Below are 24,007 nucleotides of genomic sequence, written 5' to 3'. Positions count from 1 at the left end.
TCTATACTGCCCAGGTAATCACCACCATATGTATACTGTGGAAAACAGAAGCTCAATCTGAAAGGAGAAAACAAATGCATAAAATACTACAGAAATACTAACAAGGTAAGCACTGTCAAAGAAATAGGACTCACAGTAACCATGTGAGAGGGGTCCCATATCTATTAACAATCCAGAAGTATTCTAAAAGTTCATTTTTCTCATTAAACTAAACACCATTCAAATGTAAAAAGCAAAGCTGTAATGTTCTTGAGCAGACAACCAAAACCAATTACCAAGATCTTCAAGCATCATTATACCAGTGGCAAACATTATATATCAATAACATGATACAACAGTCAGTGCACGTAGCCTTTTCTGTCCTTTAGGAAAGAAAGGGTTGATTGAGCTACAGATAGGAATAAGCAATCAAAAACTACAGCTAATGAAGGAAGCAGTGACTGACAAGGCAATCCTGGGGAGTGAGCTAGAGTTGGAGGGAGCAAAAGGTAGTTAGGTGATGAACATTGTGAGAGTGACACCACAGCATCATCTGGAAAAAGGAACTCCTCTGATGCAGGACAGTAGAGACACTTCCCAGGGAAAACAGTGACAAATACACCTGCACGTACTCCCAGAGGGAGAGAGCACGGCAAAGCTCCCCATGATGTGAAGCAGCCTCCATTCCCCGCTCTGTCCATGCAGCTTCCTGGGACCACCACCACGTTACCAGTTTATCCATAAACCATCACTCCCCAGCAAAACATCTCTCCCGGAAATCCCTGCCCCTTCCGAACTCACCAGCCATGGTGGCACTGCCCAGACATAACGAACCTCAAGGAGCATGCTGCCACCTCCTCTGGACAAACAGAGGTGGCTTGTGAGCTTCTCCAGCAGAACCCTTTCTGGCAAACCATAGGGCTTTCCATCACACAGCCTGTGCATCTGCTCAGTCAACAGCTGACATGTGGCTGATCGCATACGCCCTCACTCAGCTTCTTCCCTTCTGTACTTCTCTTTCCATCACATTTATCACTGCAAACCTCCACTGAACTCTCTGAGCCTACGGAAACGAGCTGACACACGAGCAGGAAAAAGGCTGAAGAACAGGTATCATCATCCCAAGTCTCTGCTCAGACAGTACTACAACACAGTTAATCTGAATTTTAATTTTTGTGGGAAGTAATTATTCCCCTTCACCTCTCAAGCTATGAATTGTGCCTCCCTGATTCCTCTTTGAATAAAACTAAGCTACCAGCTCATTCATACCTCAGGTCCCTTCCCTATTTTTCTACCATTCCACCACAGCTGGAAAATGAGAGCCTTCTCGTTGATACACAAACTACACAGGGACACTGAGCTTCTGGGGATGGGAAAGGGACAATAAACACTCCCCAGTTACCATGATACTTACTGTCCAAGACAAACTTTCCTTTAATTACACGCAGCTGGAAACAGACTGAGAGCTCACTGAGCCCACCTTGACTGCACCGCAGCACTACACCGCCGCTACCAAGCCACAGCCGCTACCAGCCACAGCCCACGCTTCTTGTAAGCTTTGTGAACACCTGGTTAAGCAACGTGAGCTTTCAGGCAAACAAGCAATCCATCTCCTTGAGACCAAACAAGAATGGGCTAACAGTACTGCAATGACAGCGGCACATCGGGGGATGATGCCCCTGCCACATGCATTAATGGACTGCTTAGCCTAGATAAAAAATGTACTTTAGTATTGTACTCAGGGCTGGCCCCGCTCTCTCATCTTATCTTCAGGCATCCAAGGAGACAAAGAGAGGGCACAGCAGTATTTTCTTCCAAAGCTGGATGATGAAAAAAATAGCTTAAACCCTTCTGGGAGCTTAAACCTCCCCAGTCCTATGCTGAAACACAACGGGAGGTAACTCGCAGGCTGTGGTGCTGCAGGAATTTGGCTGTTTGCCATGCAGTGTCTCCTGTGCTCAGCTCTCACCCCGCTGAGCAGCCCCATCCCTATGAAGGTGAAGCAGAGCCATCACACCACAGCCCCCAGTGCCCTCGCCATCCCTCGGCCCAAAGCACACAGGGTGAGAGTACAATCGAAGCTTGTGGTGCAACTCACCCCGACCTCCTTTCTGCCTTCTCACTGCTCGATGGCCGCGTCTCTGCCACCGTGCCAAGTCCCCTCCTCCAAAGGAAAAGTTATTAAAATAATTTGTGTTTGAGCACAGACAGATGCTCCGATGGCTCAGGGCGATGGACACCCTGTGCTTGTGCATTACGTAATTGGGCTTGAAAGAAAACAACCAAATCTTTAAAAAACAGCAGCCAGCTGACAGCATTTCAGCTTCCCCTTCACATCATCACTTGCCTTAAAATGACACTAGTGAAAGTTAAAAGCGGGACCCCGGGAGTGAATGCTGCAAGCCTCCGGCCTGTGAGGAGTGTTAGGAGGGAGCCGAGCTGCAAGGAGTGGGGTTGTGCAGTAAGGTATGCCATTCTCATGCATTTTTGTGGTTGTTTTTACCTTTGCTGCCAAGACACATACAGTAACAATTTTATAGCCTTCCTGAAAAGGAAAAAAAAAAAAGAAAAAAGAAAAAAAGAAAAAAAAGATCTCTACAGAGGCTCCAGCTTATGCAAAATGCTGCTGCCAGGATTTTAACTCACATGAGGCAGATGCAGATTCAGAGTGTCACTCCAGTCTTGACGGAGTTACACTGGGCTCCCCTGTTAAAGAAAAAAATCAGACTGATTTTAAAACTGCAACAGCTCTGTGCCACGTGGGACGGTGTCGCTGGAGCTGTGTCCTCGAGTAAGCTCGGCAGCCGACCTGGCAGCTATTCCAAATGCACTTACAGCTGATTTATAGAGGAGGCACAGTTGGTAATCGTGCATCCTGCAGGCAAAATTCTGTCCTCATATCCACATAGCAGCCTTAGATCATCAGCTCAGCGGTAATTAGAAGGAAGGGGCTACACGTGCATTGCCCAAGTGACACAAACCCTTCAGGTTTCTCTCAGACACAGAACAAGTGACTCAAGAAAGGGTCTTAGGCTCTTTTAGGGGCTTTGCCATTATTGCCCACTTCTTGGTTGGTGACAGATTGCTGCTGTCAGAGCACTCCGATTCTTTCACAGCACGAAATGCCTGCACGTGTCAGCACAGGAGACCCAGGAGTCTGAGCCAGGAGCTACTCCGGGAACCTGAGAAGAGAATTTTGCCTTCCCAGCAAGAGCCTCAAACATGGAGTCAGTCTGATGCAGCACATCCAAATTCAATCACGTCCTTTAACACTTATGTTTACGTTTGAGCTTCTAAGTGCAAAGCGTTGCGGGATAAACCATTACCAATCCTGCACAAAGTGCTGCAGCCTACTGCAGTGCTCTGGTTTGCAAGCACACACAGGAAGAAGAAGAGACCTCTTTGCAACTTACAGGTATGCACAGAGTAATCAGAAATAGCTTTTGAGATCAAATAGGCGCTAAATGCAAAGCTGAGCGAGTTGGAATGACGCTGCAAAAAGGACCTACAGAAGTATGCAGACCTCCTGGAAGGCTGCTCTGAAAATAAGTGTTTAAAGCCTGTAGCTGGGGGAAGTAGCAGTGTTTCTGATGGCTCAGTTTAAGCTGTGGAGAGAAGAAAGCTCTGGCTGCCCATTTCTTTCTTTATTCCTCCTCCCCATACACATTTTCAATTCAGGGAGGGCAGCTTCTCATGGTCCCCTGAAGAAGTGTCCCTTTGTCCCCTCAGCCAGCCCCTCTGGGCTAGGAGCCCCGAGCAGCCCCAGCTGCCCCCTGCAGATGGTGCCTGACCTGCCTGCCCTGATGCCTGGACACATTCTGGCTCAAGTGTGGGTGCTGAGAGCATTGTACATGTGGACTTCCCCGTCCTTGGCGATGGTGGCTGAGCTTTGGGATTTGAAACACTCTAGCCTACCCTCACAGCTTTGGCTGGCAGATGGAAACTACCGGACTTCCTAATTTCAGGTGTTCAGAAAAGATCAGCATTTCTCAAACTACAGGTGATGACCTCCTCTGATGACCTGCAAGAAGCTTAAGGAACACTCAGTCTTCAGAAATTCTACTCGCTATCTGGGTTCTCTGGAGATAACACGAAGACAGGTAAGTCAAAAAGCAGACAAATAATGTGAAGGGTTGAGCCTTGTCTCTGAAGCACAGGAAATGCAGCCCAGTTACGTTGTGTTAAGTCTTGAAGAACTGAAAGTGAAATAACTAGAAACAGGTTATTTCAGTTGCTGCCTATTCCCCAGTGGCTGGGGCATGCAAATCCGGCAGTAAGGACTGATATGGACAAGTGGGAAAAATAGCCAGGTTTCTGTACTTCTATACAGGCACAGCATGCATAATTAAGCTTGTACAAACACATTCCTGAAATTACACACACCACACGCAAAGAGAGGATCAAAGTTCTGCTGATCTGAAGTATCGATCCATATTCTGAATTGCATCACAAGTGCATAATGCAAGTACATATCAGGAATACACTGATATCAGTGTCGTGCTGATGAAAAGTGCTTAGTTAAAGCCCTGATAATCAAGACGTCCTTTCGCAACCCATTCCTCGTGGCAGTACAAATACCTATGGAACTTGCCCCACCACAGTCTACCAAATGGGATCTTGGGTGAGCATCCCAGATCACCTCTGATGTTCCACACAACCACCACGTGTTCTGGCACCTCCAATTGAGAATTCGGAAGGAAACTGAGCAACCAATCCCAGAGGTGCTTGGCACACTGGACTTAATTAGAAAGTAAACCTCACTGAGGCAACATTTCCAATTAAACAGATTAATAAGCTCTGGGCAGGTATTCCACACAGAGCCCTGGTTTGAGGAAAGCCAGTCTCAGCTGTAGGCCCAGAGGTCTAAGGCTCCACAGGCATAACCAGATAATGATCTTAACTTACACACCAAACTCCTCTTAGGGAATCTATTACCATCAGTTTGCACATACAATTATAAAGGATTAATGCTCTAGGATACACATGACATCAGCTTGTGTTGTGAGGCCTTTTCTAACCAGAGTAGCTGCAGTCAGGTGCTGGCCCTGAAACTGAAGTCTGTGCACTGCACTACTTCTGCCACAGTAAATGTGGGCATTTCACCTCCCAGTACCCTCCCCCAGAACAGAGAGAATGCAGACACCGCTGCAGAAAGGCCTGGTTGTGCAGAGCACCAGTCTCAGGCCACCTCTTCCCAGCACAGCATGAGGAGATGGGCCTGCTCTGCCTCACAAGACCGGGGCACAGGTCTGTCCTGTGCTGACCCGGGAGCTCAGAGACTGCAAACAAACTGGTAAATGTGCCTGGTCATAACCCCAAGAAATCCCAAGGGACAGCTCGTACCTTTTAAGCTAGGAACGTGGTGAATCACCCAACTGCCATTTGTTTATGGACTTGGCTGAACTGTGACCATAAAGGATTCGTCTGAGGTCAAAACAAGTTGAAAAACAGCCAGGAATAGAACCCAGCCCTCTTCAATCTTGCTGTCTGATTTTAACCACTAGACCATAAATAAAACCACACTGTATTATGCAAAACAAAATTGTAATATTTCAGCTTCTATTTAAATTGAGATTTCCTAGTACTGAACAAACAAAATGGCTATCGGCACTACGGTTTTGTTTCTTTGAATTCAGACAATTTTTCAATCTGAAATGTGAAGAAATCACTGCCATACCGATCATAATTTTCATTTCTCCAAGTAAACCTAATAAAACACAGCCCTGTTCTGTGCAGCAAGACAAAGCTGAGCTTTAAGCACACTTCAATACTTAATGCACCTCTTCTATTTCACTGGAAATTACATATTTGAGGTGGTCAGCGAACAAGACCTCGACAAACCTCCACCTGTATTTTTGTATGCCTCACACACAAGCTGCTCTCCGTGCATGAAGAGCCAATCTTGTGCTGAGCTCTGTGCAGCCACAGATGTTTTAGATGGTGAATCTGGTATAAGGAAGTGAGGCGAGAGTCACTGCAAATTGGAGGGCTGACTCTTTTGGATCCTGTACATCTGAGCTCCAGCAGCCGTCCAGTGCCCTTTCAGGCAGTCCAGTGCTGGTTTTGGGTGGTAACCAGCATACACCTACAGAGAAGAACAAAGACTCTGCAGTCCACAACTGCAGCAGTGCCCATAAAGCATCTCGGCACCCACTCTGCAGCCTCAGAGCAATGGAAAATTCCTTACCTCTAATGCTCCTGCACACATTCCCAAGTGCACAGCACAGCTTTCAGCTCTAAAACCTCTAACCTGGAACTGTATCAGCTCCTGTGCTCCCACTCTGCATGCTAAAAGGATCTGTAAAGACCGCATTTGTTGTTGTTCCGAAGACTGACCCACCATTGTATGATCAGCTTGGCTCTGAATTGCTGGATTTGTACACTTCAGGTTGTTTTAGTGCTGCATTTCTACTTGTTTAACACTAAAAAAAAATGTTGTCAAGTATCATCAGCTTTAACTCTTCCCAGAGCAGGCTTGTGAGTGCTCTCGCTGGTAAATGCTAGATATTTTTAGCTTTCTGCTGCTGCATTTTGTTTGCCTTTGATGTAACAAAGATTGGGGCTGTTTGGATATGCCTCAGAGGCTGGCAAAACAGAGCTTCATCTTGGAAACATTGCTTCTACTGAATAAAAATGCATGGCTTGAGGTAACAACAGCACTGAGGTGACATTCTGAATGTTGAGAGAAGCAATTCAGATGGACTCTGCATTTCAAGGAACTTCAATTTGTCAGTTTTAATCGTTTCTATAACATTCCTTTGCTCTGGAATAGTATTTAAAGATGACTGCACAGTCACCTGTTCTTTATGAGATTTTTTTTTGCAGTTTCCCTGACACAAGAGAATCTTTTTGTGCTTAACGAGTAGCCTTCATAATTCACCTCTCTCAGATACAGCCCACTGGGAGTCATAATCCCATAATGGAAATATCCCTCCATTTCCATGGAAACAAACTATTGTGCCAAAATATGGGCTTAGTCTTCAATAAAGACTTCCTGAACAGGAAAGAAATAGTTGCATGGGCTTCACGTTGAAAAATAATTCGGTTGCATCTAGAAATAAAATGACTTAAAGGCACAGCAGCCACTTATAGCCTACATCTAAGGTGTTATTCAGGCACATCAGCATCCAAGCAGATGAGGTTTGTTATTTCTCTCCACACTGTTTCTACTTGCCTGTTGATGGCCTTGCTCACTTTCCCTTTGGATACAAGTTTTATAACAGAAGGAAACAAAACTCATGGTTGGTGTAGAAGTCTCAAAGACGGGTGTTCTCCATCTCCATCTCCCCCAGCTCTACCAGATTCACTGCCTGACCATATTAACTTCAGAGAGTGGTCCTCTAAAGCTACACATTTAATTTGTTTAACAGTATGCACCTGGGCATATATGTAGCACAAATACCCATGCCGTCAATGAGCCACACAGATAAGCTTTTCTGTCGTGTGCTAAAATAAAGCATTCACAAAGCACTAGCGCACACGTGATTTTGGAGTTAAATCCTTCTGTGCTCTCAGCTTTGGTTCCTCCTACAGAGTAAGCTATCTGCTTCATCACTGGGGTATTTGCAACTTAATAGTACTTCTATTGTGGTATTGAGATTACTAGATAAGGGCACCTATTAGATTGAAAAAATACCTCCATACTTCTATCTGTCTGGCAAAAGCAGGAACTGCTGACCCAGCCAGTGTTATTCCCGTGTTCTTGACAGCAAGAGAGCAGAGTATCACAGCCCTTGAAACCTTCCTTACACAGTGAGGACTTGTTCTACCCGCAGCTTCTGTTTAATGCTCCAATTCTTCAAGAATCCACTGATGGCAAATGAACGGTTTGCCAGGCGGTGATTTACTGGGACAGAGCAAGTAACACGTGCTTCTTCCTCTCCTCATTCCCATTGCCAGCATGCTGAAAAGCCACAGCTCCAGACCTTGGGTTTGCTGTGGTACGCAGCATTAAATGGACAAACTCCTGTGAGCAGCCACCCAAGGAGAGCAGGGACAACAGTCACCCTAGCACTGCAATGGTATGTGAAAAAACATCCAGCTCAAAGCATACTAGGAACAACTCGACTTCTCCATCTGCCTTCAGCTTTAAAACACTAATGGCCAGAACAGCTTCTGAAATCTGCAAAATCTGCACCTGTTAAAACTGAAACGTGCAAACATGAAAATGTAGACAGCAGATGTGCAAGAGTCAAAGCATCTCTCAGTGTCTGCTAGGACAGCCTGAAGGCCACTGTTGTCACATCTACCAATCCCCCTCCCTAGTCAGCACGCTTCTAAATGACACACAGAGCTGAATTATCCAGAGACCCGGGATAAAAGTAGAACTGCTGAGCTTCCAAGCCCAGAGTCCTTACACTAGGATGAAACCGATGACAAACCTTTAACCTAAGCAGGAGAGCTCAGTTAGAACATTTGTATTTGAATTAACAGTAAACACGCAGCAGTCACATCTGAGCAGAGGAACAAATATTTCTTTGTAGTTGCTTACATTACGAGCTTTGTTAAGCGTTCAGCTCAACCTTTCATGTGTAAAACTCCCACGTTTACACTTTGCTTTTCATCTGCGTAATTCAGAAAGTCTTATACAAGGAACAAATTTGTCAGTCCCACTTCTCAGTTGTGGAAACTGAAGCATACAAAGCGATACAACTTGACAGAGGTACAAACACAGGATGGACTCAAGAACTGGTTCTCAGCTGCCACCTTTTCTCCCAGATCTGCAGCCAATCCTACCGACTGTTTGGGTGGATCTTTTCCAGAGCCATTATGTAAAGGCAAGTGTTTCCAAGTAAGATGTAGGTGTGTAAAACTTCCCTCTCCCCGAGACTGCACGGATGGCTCAGGCATGAACGTGAGGAAGGGGCCAAACCTGTTTATGCATGTTGCATTTTGGAGCGAGCTGGGAAAGGCAGCCACAAACAATGACTGAAGCTGCCTTTCCCATGTCTTTCCTGTGTGATGAGAAGGGAAATGCTGCAGCTGAAAGCATAAGCAATTTTGCAATAAAACATTTGCAGTACACCAAACCTTGGCATTACGTTAGCAATGTTTCCAGGACACGAGCTACATTCCAGATTATGTTGAATTAATCATATTTGCACACAATAAAAACAGTATTTTTCAAGCTTCATTTCCCCTTCTTTATTATTGAAACAATTTGCAGCCACCAGTGATGATTTTATTACAGGTTTATGGAGAACATGGAAGCAGCAGTGATTTAAGTACAGGGAAGCCTCCCAAATGAAAGCATCCTGCTTGCTGATCTTATGTCTTATCTACTTCGGAGATGGAAGATAGAATTTTCAGCATGGCTCTAATGTCTGGAGAAGGGCGGTGGCCACAGAGGAATCTTTTCAAGCACAATCCAGTTTGTCATCCTTGCTAACTCCCCCCCATCTGCCCATGGCCTGGTGTGAAATTACAGCCAGTCTGAAAACCTTGGTGCTGTAGCCCTGTGGACATCTATCCACAGCCTCATTGTGCAACCCTTCCCATGTAACACTCAGGAATGCCAAGGCCTCCTGCATTACTTGGATCCAGACCTAATATTTAAAAGTGTAGCTTCATCCAGAGAAGGAAGCAACCAGATGAAATTTCCCCTGAAAGCCATTTCTCTCAGCTGCATTTCCAAAGGGCCACAAGAGAGGGGGACAGATATATTGATGTCCAGCAAAGATGTTGGAGCCTCTGGTATTAGCATCCCTTGCACAACAACCCAGGGAGCATTGGGAACTTCCATATGCATAGGAGACCTCATTCACCCCATGAAGATGCAACAGTAATCCCCAGGGGAAAAGGAGGAATCTAAAACCTGCAAGAGTTGTTTCAATTTGCTCCCATTTTATTCTGAGCTCCTAGCAGCCAAATTATTTCCAGCTGTAACCACAGTGGCTACAAATCCAGCAATTTAATGTTCATAATTTCTCAGAAGAGAAGGCTAAAAACTTCAGGCTCTTTTCTTCAAGAAGACTTTACTTGCCCAACCCACTTCAATTAACAGTGTTTCCCAACCCTATGCAGGGAAAGAGACAAACACAACAAGAGAATATACAAATTATTAACAAGAATTCGAAGCTTAACCTCATTTTGACTTGCAAACAAAATCATTGTGGCAGTGCTGTATCAGGCAGCCTTGAATCATTTTCATTTTCAAGTAAAGCAGTCCTTTAATTTAATAAGGTTAAGAAATATTACCCTATAAAACAAATGTCTGGAATCATATTTTATTTGCAATGTAACATGATGATACTAAAACTGCTGTCAGTTGGCAAGCTGACACTCCCAGTCATGCAAACAGCAAAATGCATGATCACTGCAGCATGTGTGTAGTAGGTGTTACTACACCTATCCATACCTGCAAATGGAAATGTCACATTCCTACCAAAATCAGCTCATTTCAGAAAGAAAACAGTGCTCTTACGTGTATGTCTTGTCTCCTTAAACTCATAAAGTACAAAACCATCTCAAGCTTCTGAAGTTCAGAACGATTCTGACTTCTCTGGTACTGAACCAACTACTAAGGAAGCTTTCAGTGCTACAAGTGGCCACTGATTTGGGAAGAAAAAGAGTTACTATGTGTTCTCTTTCACTGGCACTTCCTCTTCATAAGACAAGCAATGCAGGGTGTTCAAAAAAAAAAAAACCAGTCTGCTCCTATGCAGAAAATCTACGACTGACAGCTATAGGATGAATGTCATCAGGTTATAGATGATGTGAAAGTTCACAAAAGAGAGCAGAGCAAAAACACAGCACACAGTTTTAGGCAGGACTAATGGCTCTGACTGCTGCCAATCACTGAGTAAGAAGATTTTGCTTGGGATACTTCTAAAGAACTTTATGAAAGTGACTTTGCAACATCTGAAAGCACAAACGTAGAAAACTAGATAAGGACACCAGGGGAGCTTCCATTCTTCTTCCTTTGTCTATTCTCACAAATCATGAACAGGCCTCCAAAATGCATCTGCTCACCATACATCATCTGGTATGCAGACACCATTTCCAAGTGTTAAACTGCAGACAAACTAGCTTTATATATGTGTGTGTATAAATAAATACACATACACAAGTCTAGACAGTAAACATATCCATGTGAAAGAGTCTGTGAGGGATGATTCGCCCAGACAGAAAACACGACAGGGTCTTAACAGGGTCTTATGAATGCTCTACAACGTGTTAATGTAATACTTGACCCACTTCTTCATTATAATTCCAATTAATTAATTATAATAATATTTTAACACTGTGTTCATTAAAGCCCCTGCAATTAATAAATAATTTTTCTTGTGTGCCACGGTTACACACCGCAAATAATGGTCAAAAACCAAAGGCCCATACGGAGAAGAAAGGATGATAGTGAGACAGTAACAAGATGAACAGGTAATTGTTAGTTTCACAGCTGATAAAAACAGAAAGGGGAACTAGTACTTAGCAGGCACAAGGCTTTTCATCTGAAAAAGGCTTTCCAGCCTAACTATATTCTTACAACTCCCAGTAAAATGACCTGCAGCTCTTATCTTTGCTGTACCACAGGAGAAGGCATAGGCCAGCAGCTTACTCAAGAGTGGACCAGATTTCCTGTTTTCTGCTCGGATCCCATCTCGTTTCTTTTTTGCACCACATCCTGCCACTCAACTCCCCTGAATGCACCGACTGCCCACTGAATTGTACGGCTGTGACCTTCCAGCCTTGGAAGCCTCATGTTTCCACATCCCAAGGAACTGTTTAAGGATGCTTGAAACATTCGCGTTTTTCCTCTTATCAAACTGAGCATCATTTTGTGGATAACAACACATTTGCTCTGTGTTTACAGGAACGTGCAACACTTGAGTAAAATGAACAGTCGGAGGAGTGAGGACAGCGCTGAAACTCTCCTTCTGTCAGTTAGCAACACGCTTCTTGTTCCACTGGGATCATCCACGTCCTTGGAAATGCTGCCAGTTTGTGAAAGTGCGTTGTTCTTTCAGTATGGAAGTGCAATCCACAATTTTTTTTTTTAAAGCATTTGTTCTTGAAGTGTTTTGCAATCCCTAAAAGCCTGGCCATAAGGCTGTCACAGCTGGGAAACACAAACATGGAAAGCGCGCGCCTGCAGTCATATTTGAGCCCTCTTTGGAATTGTATCTGGAAAATCCAACACAGATGGACTGTGATACACTTTATGACTTTAAAAGTGGCAGGAACTTTAAGTAGATTTATAAGTAAGGTGTTGAATAACCAAACCTTTTACATATAATTAGTGCCTATTGATAACTGCTTAGAAGCACCAAAGCAAGTGACTGAAATCTGAACTTACTTGTCACAGCCTCCAAAACTGCTTTTTGTAGCACTGTGTCCAACCACGAGCCCATGAGACATGGAGCCTTTCCTAACCTTCCCTTAGCCACTGACCCCTTGCACTGCCCATAGCATCTCTCACTTCTACTCAGTGGATACAGTAACTAGGTGACCATACTTTACACACTGCGTTAACCTACTACTAGGTGACTCTCATACTCTTCTTCATATTTCTCAGTGTATACTCAGTATTTTAAGTCTAAATATCAAGAATGATAGAAATTTTCTATCCACAATCTTGGAAGTGGCAGTGGGAAAGAAGGTAGAATTCTATGTGACGACCCTAGTTACAGCCTGCCTGACACTACAGCCTAGGAAAGTGGAAGTGGGCTTTTTATCTCTTCCTTCCTTAAATATGAAACATCACATAAGTTTGATTACACAGAAAACCATAACTTTACCCTTCCTCCAGCAAAAGTCTCAAATAAGTTGCCTGTCAAATACTTGAAAGATGGAGAAGTCCTGCAGAAAACTGTATGAAACTAGAAGTCTTAAGCAACTTCCCAAAGACTATGCGCCACAAAGAATGGGCAATGTTTTCTAAATTAACTTGTTCAGCCAACACACAATGCTGCCCTGTCTTGCTGCTCCTCAGAAACACATCGCTGATGTGGCCAAGAGAGGAGTGGGAAAAAGGAAAACTTATTCCAAAATGACCCTCCCAAGATGCAAGAAGACCTGCTGACTAAAGGTGTAGCCCATCACATGCACCAAGGATAATAAAACGCTGTTACTCAAAACCAAGCTTTCATCAGGGACAATATCAAACTGCAGTGGAATATAAGCAAGTAGCTATACTTTTCGAGTTTCAGTTTCCTTGACCAAATACAACTACCAGATAACAAATTAAAGAGAAACACCTGAAATGAAAGTGGAACGAACAGTGAATGACATACTTGCTAACACAGGAAACACCTGCTAACTGGAGTAGCCCAATCAATTACTGGTTTTCTCTCAACAAAAGGTAATATTCCAAACTAAGTCAGTGACAAAGAGCAAGAAGATACTCACCAGCGAGCGTATAATCCATATCAAAACCAAAGCACTTGATCTTTTCCATAGCTAAACTTCTGTTTACAAAGACCCTGTAAAAGAGAGAAAAAGCAAAGCCATATGTGAGAATATTTTCAACACAACCATTTTTTAGAACAAATACATTCTGCTGGGTGTCTTAGGTCAAAACCAGAATATACCTGAAAGCAAAGGCAAGATTCTTTTTTTGCCATGAGTTCTCTCGAAGCAAAGCCATGACTTTGCAGGGTTATTCTAATTATTGGTATGCCGTCTTGAGACATACACGCATGCATGCACACACACATGGTTTTGCATGTGACCTGCAAAAATTCCTAAGAATAGAAGTGCAGAAGCTCCTGAAGCAGAATTCAGAGTTCAAGTGGAAACAGAAGATAGCAAGCAATGCAGTTTGCTTGATTAAAACCAAACATTATAATGAGGTAAGAAGGGAAGGAAAAGAAAACAACATTTCTGTGAATAAACTCACAGCATTCAAACCCTTTTTGGAATTCTATCTGGAAACTCAAAGCAAATACTCATTACCACGTTGATATAAATATAATTAATAAGCATTTAATAGATGTCTGAAAAACAGATAAAGAAATTTTCACCCACATTATTTCTATTGGGAAAAATGTTATTTTTATTTGTTATAAAACCTGCCACTCCTCCACAAAAAATAGTAGTTTTTAATCCCACTTTTGCTGTTAATGCTCATTGCAATGAGAATCTAAGCTGCATACTTCCAGGCTCTTTTTGATCACAACATTTTAATACACTATATTCAATTTAAATTCGAGTAAATACCACAGTAAAGAAATAGGTCAGGGAATGCAACAAAAGCTTCTCTCGCTTCCTGCTCCGACTACTGCAGTAACTAAGCTGCTCATGTTTCCCCAGAACTTTAAAGCGTACGGCAGATCTGTAATTCAGCAGGGCTTCTCCCCACCGCCTGTTATCGGAACGCTGCGTACAAGTCCGAGCGGCACAGGCAGGAGCTCAGTGCAGGATGGAAGCTGAGCTCCTCAGCATCGAGCCCGCACAGAAATCCCTCATTCCGCTCGAGCCGTGACACCAAGGCAAAGGTCTCCAGTATGAGAGCAGACACGAGTCCTCCACCTGTACTCCGCTTTCGGTATGTGAAAATTTTCCAAATATTTAATAACTCTATCGCCCTCAGCAGAGTAATTAGAAACCAAACTCGGCAGGAGGAGGAGTGGCACGGAGGGACACGAGCAATGGAGACGGTAACCACAAAACCAAGTGCTCAGAAATTCTGGAAAGCTCACGGAAAGCCTGGCCGCGGGCAGGGGGCACTCGGTGCCAGCTTGCCGCTGGGCCGACCCCCGAAGCCGGGGATTTCGCTGCAAACTAACACCTAGCTGTCATGCTTCTATGCGAGTCGCCTTACCTCATCTCTCACCGATGTGCTCCTTGCTCCGTTCGCAGCAGTCTGATTCATCTACTTGTCTGAATCATGTTACACAATTCCTTAAAAGCTTTCCTAGTACAGATGCAGTTTTGCTTGGATCTGATTTGACTTCAGAAGATCATTATGCCTCAACTGAGCCTTAAAGTACTGTGTATCTTCTTGGACAGTGCTATAGAAAACACATCTGTGGCTAATTTAACTAGTCACTGGATATCATTGTTGTTCCACACAAATCCACTTGGAATAGTTTCTCTGGCAATAGCATGCTTTGCCCCTAACCTTGCACACTCTCTCTGGGAGTCACAGTTTCCTGGCACGTTGCCTGCCTTTGACAATGGGGCTTGTCACCGAGGGGCCACAGAGGTTAGCGATGACTATCTTTACCGATAGATTTATGGATTACCTAAACAAGACAAAATTATGGAGGAAACAAAAAAAGCCACCCTGTAAACTAGTATATAAAAGCCTTTTGGAAATATGAGACGGGATCATAAATCACTCAAATTCACTCTTGCGATGCAAAAATGCACTCTTGTTTTTGAGTAGGTGGAGCACATTACCCGAATCCACAGCTTGAATCAGTGTTTGTTTGCCTTCACATCTCGACAGCTCTGATTTAGCAGAGGCCAATGCAAAATGCTATTCAGTACTAAACACAGTCTCATACTTTGTATAATGAAGATGATTACGTTCTATTGCTGCTGGTGCCAGGAAACACTATTTATTATTTAAATCCACCACATGATTTCTGACCTAATCCTTGCGCAGTTTGTTTCTAAAAGAGAGATTTAAGAAGGAATAACTTACCTCTGGGAAATGCTAGCAACATTTTTTGTCCAACCTGCAGAGTCCCATTTTGATCTTTCCTTTAGGCTCAGCCCCTGGAGCATAGCTTTCCATCCAAGCAAAACGCTCAGACTGCCCGTCCCCTCTGGACACAACAGGAATAGGAAGGGAAATCTAAAGAAGCTCGGGAGTCTGAAGAGCGACTCAGAATTGCAACATTTGGGAACCGTTTCCCAAATGAGGACAGAAAACAAGTGCTGCTGAGACAGAGCTGAATGCACTTATAAAAAGGGTAATACGACGGTGCCTGGGAAAGACGAAAACAAGGGAGCTGTGACCCAAGAGATCGCTTCCAGTCCAGCATGCCTATGTTTAGATGATGACGACACCAAACTGACCAAAACCATGGAAAGATCTCTAAGCCTCAGACTTTTTTTTTATCACTTTCTTTCGGAGTATTTACAAACTGAACCCTGGGACTGAAGAAAAGACACGGCACATGGTAATACTGATGATCTGGGAAAGTTTACTGAAGGCAATGATAGGAACAGCATCTATAAGCGTATTTTTGGTTCCAAAACAGTTCTTCAGGCTAAAACAAGAAATTCACTATACCAGTTCTGCCTTGGTAACAGCTGGTGAGGGGTGATCTTTCTCCATCATCCTGTAAATATCACCTGCAACCTAGAAACTGTATGTGGCAAGAGCTGATCGTACCCTGACAGTCCATGGGACCTGGCAGACTTCAAGGCATGCACCAACCGATTTGGCAGGGTGACTGCTTCATTCACCAGTGCTGGAGTGAAACTGAGCAAATACATTTTAAAAACAACCTAAGTAAGGCTATTGCACAACATGTTCAGGACAGGAAATGAGAACACTTGAATCGATTTAAACTTGGATCCATGAAGGCAGATTAAATGGCAGACTAAACAGTGGCAAAGCAATTGGAACCGATCTCATTTATCTCGCGCAGGCCCAGGCAGATGTTCCATTCCATTGTAGGTGCTCAGGAACACAATTTAAAACCCCAATAAAGGAAGACATCTCCTATGAATGGAACCAGGGTATGCACAAGGGGCTAAGTAGATAGAGTGGAAATTTAAGCTGGATATAAGGAAAAAGTGTTTTATGGTAAGGGCGGTGAGGCACAGGGTGCCCAGAGAGGAGGTGGTGCCCCACTCCTGGGGACACCCAAGGCCAGGCTGGCCGGGCTCTGAGCACCTGATGGAGCTGTAGGTGTCCCTGTTCACTGCAGGGGAGCAGGACTGGGTGGCCTTTAAAGATCCCTTACAACTCAAATGATCCTATGGTTCTATGATACTTACAAAAATTTACTCCCAGAAGCTGGCCAGCTTAACTTAATTCTAGGGGGTTTACTCAAAGTAGCAAATATCGGCAGTATCCTAGAAACTGAAGAAAAAGGTTGAAACCAAACCATCAGGACAGTTTCTGGGAAGAGCCAGGTGCTTGGCAGAAGCTGTAGATGCAGCCCAGCCCCATGCTTAGAGCTGACCGGGCATAGGCTCATCTGATCTCAAGAATACTGCTCAGGTGTGCAAAAAATGAAATGTCACCACAGGAGCGCAGGTGCAGAAAGAAGTGACAAGAGCTTGTAAACCCTGCATATTAATAAAAGGTCTACAGAAGGAGTCAGCGTAAAATGAAAACTAACATCACCCAACCTTTTTAGGCAAGGACATTTTAACCTCAAGTCATTTTTCCACTTGCCTGAATCAGAAGCAATCATGCTTTCACTTCCCCAATTTTGGTCTTTGCCATTCAGAAAACAATCGTTTTAACTCAGAACACTGGAGTTAAAATTAAGCTGATGTGAACATTCACCAGCACTGGACAATATGACCAGCCAAACGCAGGCACCCCACAAGATCAACTCCTGCATCCCTGAGCTGGTGTTGTTCCCAGCTCCACATCTGTCAGCATCCAGGCATCTCCTTCACCAGGACACTGCTTTTCTCTTGCCTTCACCTGCCCTTTCCCTGTGAAAAAGTGAGCATTACACTTCTGGTTTGAGGAATATCCTTGTGACAGCGTCAGAGATCTGCATCCCTGGTGCAGTGACCGTGGCCAGGCTGGGAGCAGGTGGCTGCGCCCACAACAGATCCACAACTTTAGAAGAAACAGACTTCAGGCCCTGTTTCTGTGCTAATTTCCCTACTAATGTGCTCTTCCTCAAAGATTAAACCCTGTAGCTCGGCCACAGCAGAAGGCGCTCAGTGATGACAGTATTTATTTTCTTTTTAAGCTCTAAGAATTGTGCTGAATAAGAGAAAAATGTGTTGTATGGCAAGGAAGAAGGAACTGCTGAGCACGCATAACGGGAGTCACAGAGCCCCGATATCCTCAACGCTGCAATTCACAATCTTCATATTTTTACAAGTGAACTGATCTGGGTTTTGTTACTGTTCTTGTGAATCAGTTCTGAGGTAGGAACCTAAATCCCATCTCTTCTCAAGTAACACAGGAGAGGAGCACAGGCAGAGAGGGAGAAATGTTTTAATTTTGCCCGTGCAAAATCTCAGAAGCATGCTGTACCCTGAGTGCAATTTCCATGCATAATATTGTGGTAATGTGACCAACAAAATAAACAAAATGCACCAGAATTTCACAGCTATGGATGAATGCTGTCAGATGGCTCCTAACTCCTCGTAGGAGAGGTTCTGGAACAGAGCACTTTATAACGATTTTCAAAACGTGTCCAGAAATACTTTGCAGCAAAAAAAGTCATTTCTAAGGCAGGTATGTTTAACTAGAAATTAAACAAATGCAACACAACTTGCAGCAGTGCTGAGTGGAACAGCAAATGCAATGGGAGCTGGCTATGCGTGATTTACATGTATGTTTTTAAAAAAGATTGGGGTGGACAGTTGGGTATGAGCCAGCCATGACATGGGGACTCAGATTCCTGCTTTCTCATAGTTGAGGCACTTTGTTTAATCTTCACTTTATGGACAACTTCTGTGTTTTAATAAGCAGGAAGAGTTAAATAGATTAGCTTTTGATAGCCATATCCAAGTTCCCTGAAGCCTCTTTAAAAGAATAATAATGAAAAATATATCAGCACTGATAGGATGACCAGATGCTCTCTGTTACCGGCTAGTCCCCAGATGTGTGCTTAGAGGAGAGATCCCAGAAAATGACATACAGCTCTGGCTGTTACTCCACCAGCAGCACTGAGCTGGGATGAACCCCTCAGTGACTTCACCCAACCAGCACAGGCGGTGTGAGATACCTTGAGGAGGATACTAAGTTATGTTGGATTTTCAGAGTTTCATCTAATTCCTTCTTCAACCAAAGAGGAACACTGAGACACAAGGCTATATTTGTAATTGTATTGTTTGGACCTGAGATTCATTTAGGCAGTTGAAACAGTTTCAGATAGGAGACAGAGAAAAAAAGGCATCAAAGTTTCAAGGCCACTTTTAGTAACATTTCCAACATAACGCCCAGCATTTTCCCAAGACTAACTAACCATCCCTGCATAATTATAGTGCCATACAACTGGAAAATCAGATTGCAACTGGAGCACAGAAGTCTGATGAGATTGTATCCAGAGACAGGACCATGAGCACTTCCCTCCAAAATTCAGCAGGATTCAGAGGGAAGCAGATAACCTTCACCACTTCCATTTCTATTGTTTGGGTTTTCTTCCCAGGCAACAGCAAAGTGCCAAGAAGCTCACGTATGGATTCCATCCCAAAATAACACCCGTCTGCTCCGTGAAACTATTACAGCTGGGGATCATGGGACATTTTTGATGTAATTTCTTTATTATTAATTTGGCAAGTGTTCTGCTTTCTCATAAGCTCATCCATTCTGCCGCCTTAACACCCCCTCTCCCTCCTCTCTCCAATGTCGAAAGCACTAAAGCAAAATAAATACAGAGGCACACGCTGCCTGCAGCTCTACACATGCCACTGCACGAGCCCACGGAGGCTGCACAAAGACATATGAGGACAAACCAGAGCCAGCAGTGCCTACAGAGCTACGCCATTTGAAGTTACATTGGAAATACCACCCATCGCCTACTGGAACGCATCTGATGAGAAGAGGTACACAGCATTTTCAAACTAATGTTTTTTTCTTGTATGCCGCTTGATCCAAACAATCATTATAAAGGGATCTAATTATATATAGCTAACCAAATAGACAGTTTCAATCTAACCTAGTCTATATAACATTTCCAGTTGTTTGCAACCACCAAGTCAACAAAATGAAGAAACAAAATTATCAGTGAATAACCCAGAGTTCACAAATTTGAACATGCTAAAACATACCTTAAATACATCTTTAAACCTAGAAATGGAAACAACCGATTGGTAATCCTTTTGCTTTGTTGTTACTGAAGTATATACCATTGGTTTTGACACAGGATCACAAAGTATATTAAGTTTAAATCGCCTAACTCATATTAACAACATAAGATACTTTAAAAGCAAACTGAAGCATGTAACTATGAAGCAACTTAGTTGAAAGCGTATGATCAGTCAGCAGCAGAAATAGGATTTGAAATCGTGACGCCACATCCCCTGAACTAGCCAGTAAACAGCTCTGGGACAAAACAAAACTACGACAACAGAAACCTCACATTCAGGAAGAGAAGTCTAAAATTACTTTGGAGCAAAATGGCAAAAGCATCCCAAAGTCTACATGTTTAACAAACAAAAAGAGCTATCCCAATCTCGCTGTGAAGCCAAAACCATAGAATAAAAGAAAATGCAAATACCTGTTTCCTGGATCTTGGGAACTGTCAGTAACAAGAGTGGACGGAACACCAACTTTTTCCATTATTTGCTTTAACTAGATGCGGTTTCTATTTAAACCCTAAAGAGCTATGCGAGGTAATCCAGAGGGTGCCTAGAAGTGCTCACTCCAAGTTAAAAAATAGACACTAGGGCAATTTGGTGGCTCAGTGTCAACCTAGTTCTTGGTTAATTACAATCACATTAAATGACAGTACTCCTCCAGAACAAATGACCCAGTGATTATATTCTACCCGGAAAAGTCAACAAGCACTGCATGAGGGAGGTGGCCTCACAACCACATACATGAAGGAAAAGCCACCTAGCAGCTACGCGTCCACTTTATTTCCGAATTAAAATGTATGTTGCTAATAGTGCAGTGATGCAGTATCCTCTTACCAGTGACCTCTGCTAGAGAATGAATAACATCTAGCTTGTATATTAATTCATCTTTAGACCTCACCTCCAACAGGCGCCAACAATGTTGTATAACTAGGTTTGTGGCTTACAGCAACACTACCCAACTTAAAGTCTTAGTTAAAGCGATCAGAAGTACTCTGACGATATTAAAGAACCCCTTCTCCTCCCCTATCGACTTTTTAATTCTTGACGTTGCTTATATGGCCCTTGAGCTCTACAGCATAACAAGCACTTTCATATTCTCAAGCTCTGCTTGCTTCCTCTGTAACTTCAATACTCTAATTTCTTAAGCAGCTATACAAATTGATACAAACACCAAGCAAAAACCCGGGGAGGAAAGCAGCTATACATTTTGATTTTGAACATTCTTGCTTATGGCATGCAGACATGATTACGATATAGGCATTACACTCTGAGTCAGTATGCACTACACCAGTTAAACCAGTCTCAAATGGGATTTCTGCCAAGAAAGGATCCATCCATCAATATGATACAGTAAGAAGCGCAACACCTGAAAAAACAGATTCCCAGAAGGAACAAACAGAGTAAAATATGAGTATGAGAATGGTAACTTCAGAGCTCATTTTTGAGAAAGTTTTCTAAAAGTTTAAAGCCCATGAGAGCATTTTCTAAGGCAAATTATACTGCTTAGACTGGAAACTTTTCCCCTCATTTTTTGTTGTTTCAACATTTACAGTTCAAGCATACCAAATCTGCTCTACTTCATGAGAACCAGAAAGTGAAATCAATTGGTTTAAGTATCTCCACTGATAGTTAATTAAGCATGAAATAAGCGAACAGTTATACCTTTTTTTTTTCCCACATTTCACACTTCAGAAAAGCAATAGTAGCAGCAATCAGAAAAGCCCAGTGAATGACTTCGAGCCCAAATGGGCCTCCAACATGGGAACCAAAAGCTAGCCCCAGCCATGCTTTGAGTGTGGCACTGCTGCCAAGTCCTTCCAGCCTTCCAGATGGGACCCACAAAATCACTGAGACAAGCTCAAGGGTAAAAAAGTATATATATAATCGTCTTAAATTTAGTATCTTTTTAAAATTGTGTTCCTAAATTACTTTGGATTTGCATTCTCAAGGATTTTTTTTAGCTGCTAGGTTAAGAAGAAAAAGAGACAGAAAAACAGACTCAGAGAGACTGAAACAGAAAGAAAAGAAAGGAAGGACTCAAAGATTCACGATTCTAAGACATCAGTCCTTCCTAATACTCCACAAAGTAACCAGTGGTACATGAAAGGAAGAAATGTGAATCTCGAAACCTCCTGTTTTCTACCTCTCTTTTATAAAATTGAGAGCGCTACAGCAATAACCAACAGTCGAAGCAAACGGGAATCTTACTGAAACAGCTTCACATCCTAAAAGAGATGGCTGTGACAACCGTATATATATCCTACATCTGAACAATTAATGAAACACTAAAATATAAAACAACATGGAGAAATAACTTTGTTCCTACTCTGTCACTTAAAGCCTGCATTTATCTTTTAAGCAGCGACACATCTGTTAGTATCAAGATCACAAAAACTACTAGAAATAGAAATCTGACAACACTGCCTCTGGAATGAAGTTGTTTCAGATTCTTACAATACTGGAATATCAAAATAACTCCCATGAAACTGTTACACCAAAGCCATTAATAGCACAGATTTATACTACAGTCTTGGCACCACATTCTCTCATTCTCTCTCATGTTCCCTCCCTCTCCAAAGAGGATAGCAAGTTCAAAAAGAAAATGTGCCTCCCCTTAATATATTTCAAATGCCATGCTTTCCATGCAAACCTGAAGAGTTAGAAAAATTTCCACCCAACAAGTTTTGAATAAGACATTTCTAGGTTCTATAACAGGATATTTAAACTGTGAAAGACACTGATTTCAGACTACCTGATCCCAGCTCCTCTGGAAAACCCTCCTTTATATGAGTGCATTCTCATTTACAGTGGAAAAACTAATTCTGGAAATACAGATTTTTTACACGAGTAAGGGTTAACATGAAGAGTACTTGAATGTGTGAGCTCTTGAGGACAAGTACTGCATCCCTCAGATCTTGTACTACATTTAGCAACCTGTCAGCACCTAACTATAGTAAATGTTGAGCTAACATTTAGGAAATAAATAAGCAGGCCTTATTCTGATTTCATTTACATCAGTCTAAATCAGAAGGAACACAACTAAGGTCCTAGGTAAAATTATGACTTAAAGACAAAGCTGTCAATGACTTCAAGGTTAACATTTTTGCCAGGGACCAGTATAAAATCCATATCTCTTTCCATGCTATGCATAGTTACATTAGGACTTTTCATATCTTGACAAAAGCTGACACAAGGAGACTCAAATAATGTCACCACTTAAGACATGTACTCAAACATGATTCAATGGAAATTGCAAAGCTTCAGAAAGGCATCACAGGATCCATTACTCAGCCTTTTACATTGCAACTTGTACAACCTGGCCTATCATATCATGCTAAGGCGTTTTTCTCTAATTAGATTCCATTTGGAGACTCAAAGATATCTAACACTTCTTAAGCATTTCCTCAGAAATACCACCATGCATGAATCACAAACGCAATGTGGCATTTAAGCATGAGGTTGGGAAACTTGACTTCTTTTTCTATTTCTGTATCAGACTTCCATCTCCCCAGCATCATGCTGAACACACTCTGATTATCATACTTCAGGACTTCTCAAAGTAAGCAAGCTAAAATTTGAAGATACACCTCCCACAAACTGAATACTGACAATTACTAGATACTGTTGCTTTTAATACTATAACAGTCCAGACATCTGATGAGGATACAGATTGCATCCATCTTATGCTCGAGGCCTTGGACCTTGGGAGCTGTGGGCTGAATTCTTGGCTCAACCAAACATCCAATGTGATCTTGTGAAAACAAGCTAGTCTCTGTACTTTGATTCCTAAGTGATAAAATGAGAGCAACAACATTTATTTTATTCCGTAATCTTGTTTATTTAGATTGTATTTTTTTTTCCAACAGCAAAGACAGTTTTAGGCACCTACCATACAAAAGGAGCCCAGGAGGCCAATATATGGAGATATAATTCTCAAACATTCAATTGCTGCCCCGTTTTAATTCTTCATTATTCTTATTTGTGCATTCCAGTGTCTAAGCTTACGCTCTCCCATTTTGTAGCACAATAATTACTACAACATTTCTGCCACCTAGTATTTCTTGACATCAAAGCTTCTATCCCAGAATTTAACCTGGAATTCATCTTTCAGCTGCATTCAGAAAGCACACCC

At 42.7% G+C, this 24,007-nt stretch overlaps 1 protein-coding gene across 4 annotated transcripts in view; it reads right to left on the bottom strand.

Annotated features, from left to right (window-relative positions):
• The window catches only part of NT5C2 (5'-nucleotidase, cytosolic II), a 54,970-nt gene that overhangs the window by 13,339 nt on the left and 17,624 nt on the right, over nt 1-24,007 (bottom strand). For 2 of the 4 annotated variants that reach the window (XM_021400431.1, XM_021400429.1), the window contains one exon: nt 13,327-13,400. In XM_021400431.1, coding sequence (XP_021256106.1) covers nt 13,327-13,400 — 74 coding nt within the window. Of the gene's footprint in view, nt 1-13,326; nt 13,401-14,740; nt 14,976-24,007 lie in introns of those variants that run through there. The other 2 variants (XM_021400430.1, XM_021400433.1) reach the window with 2 other exon arrangements.

The sequence above is a fragment of the Numida meleagris genome, chromosome 5, assembly GCF_002078875.1.
Source record: "Numida meleagris isolate 19003 breed g44 Domestic line chromosome 5, NumMel1.0, whole genome shotgun sequence".
Classification (NCBI taxonomy): domain Eukaryota; kingdom Metazoa; phylum Chordata; class Aves; order Galliformes; family Numididae; genus Numida; species Numida meleagris.
This window is presented reverse-complemented; position numbering and strand designations above follow the sequence as displayed.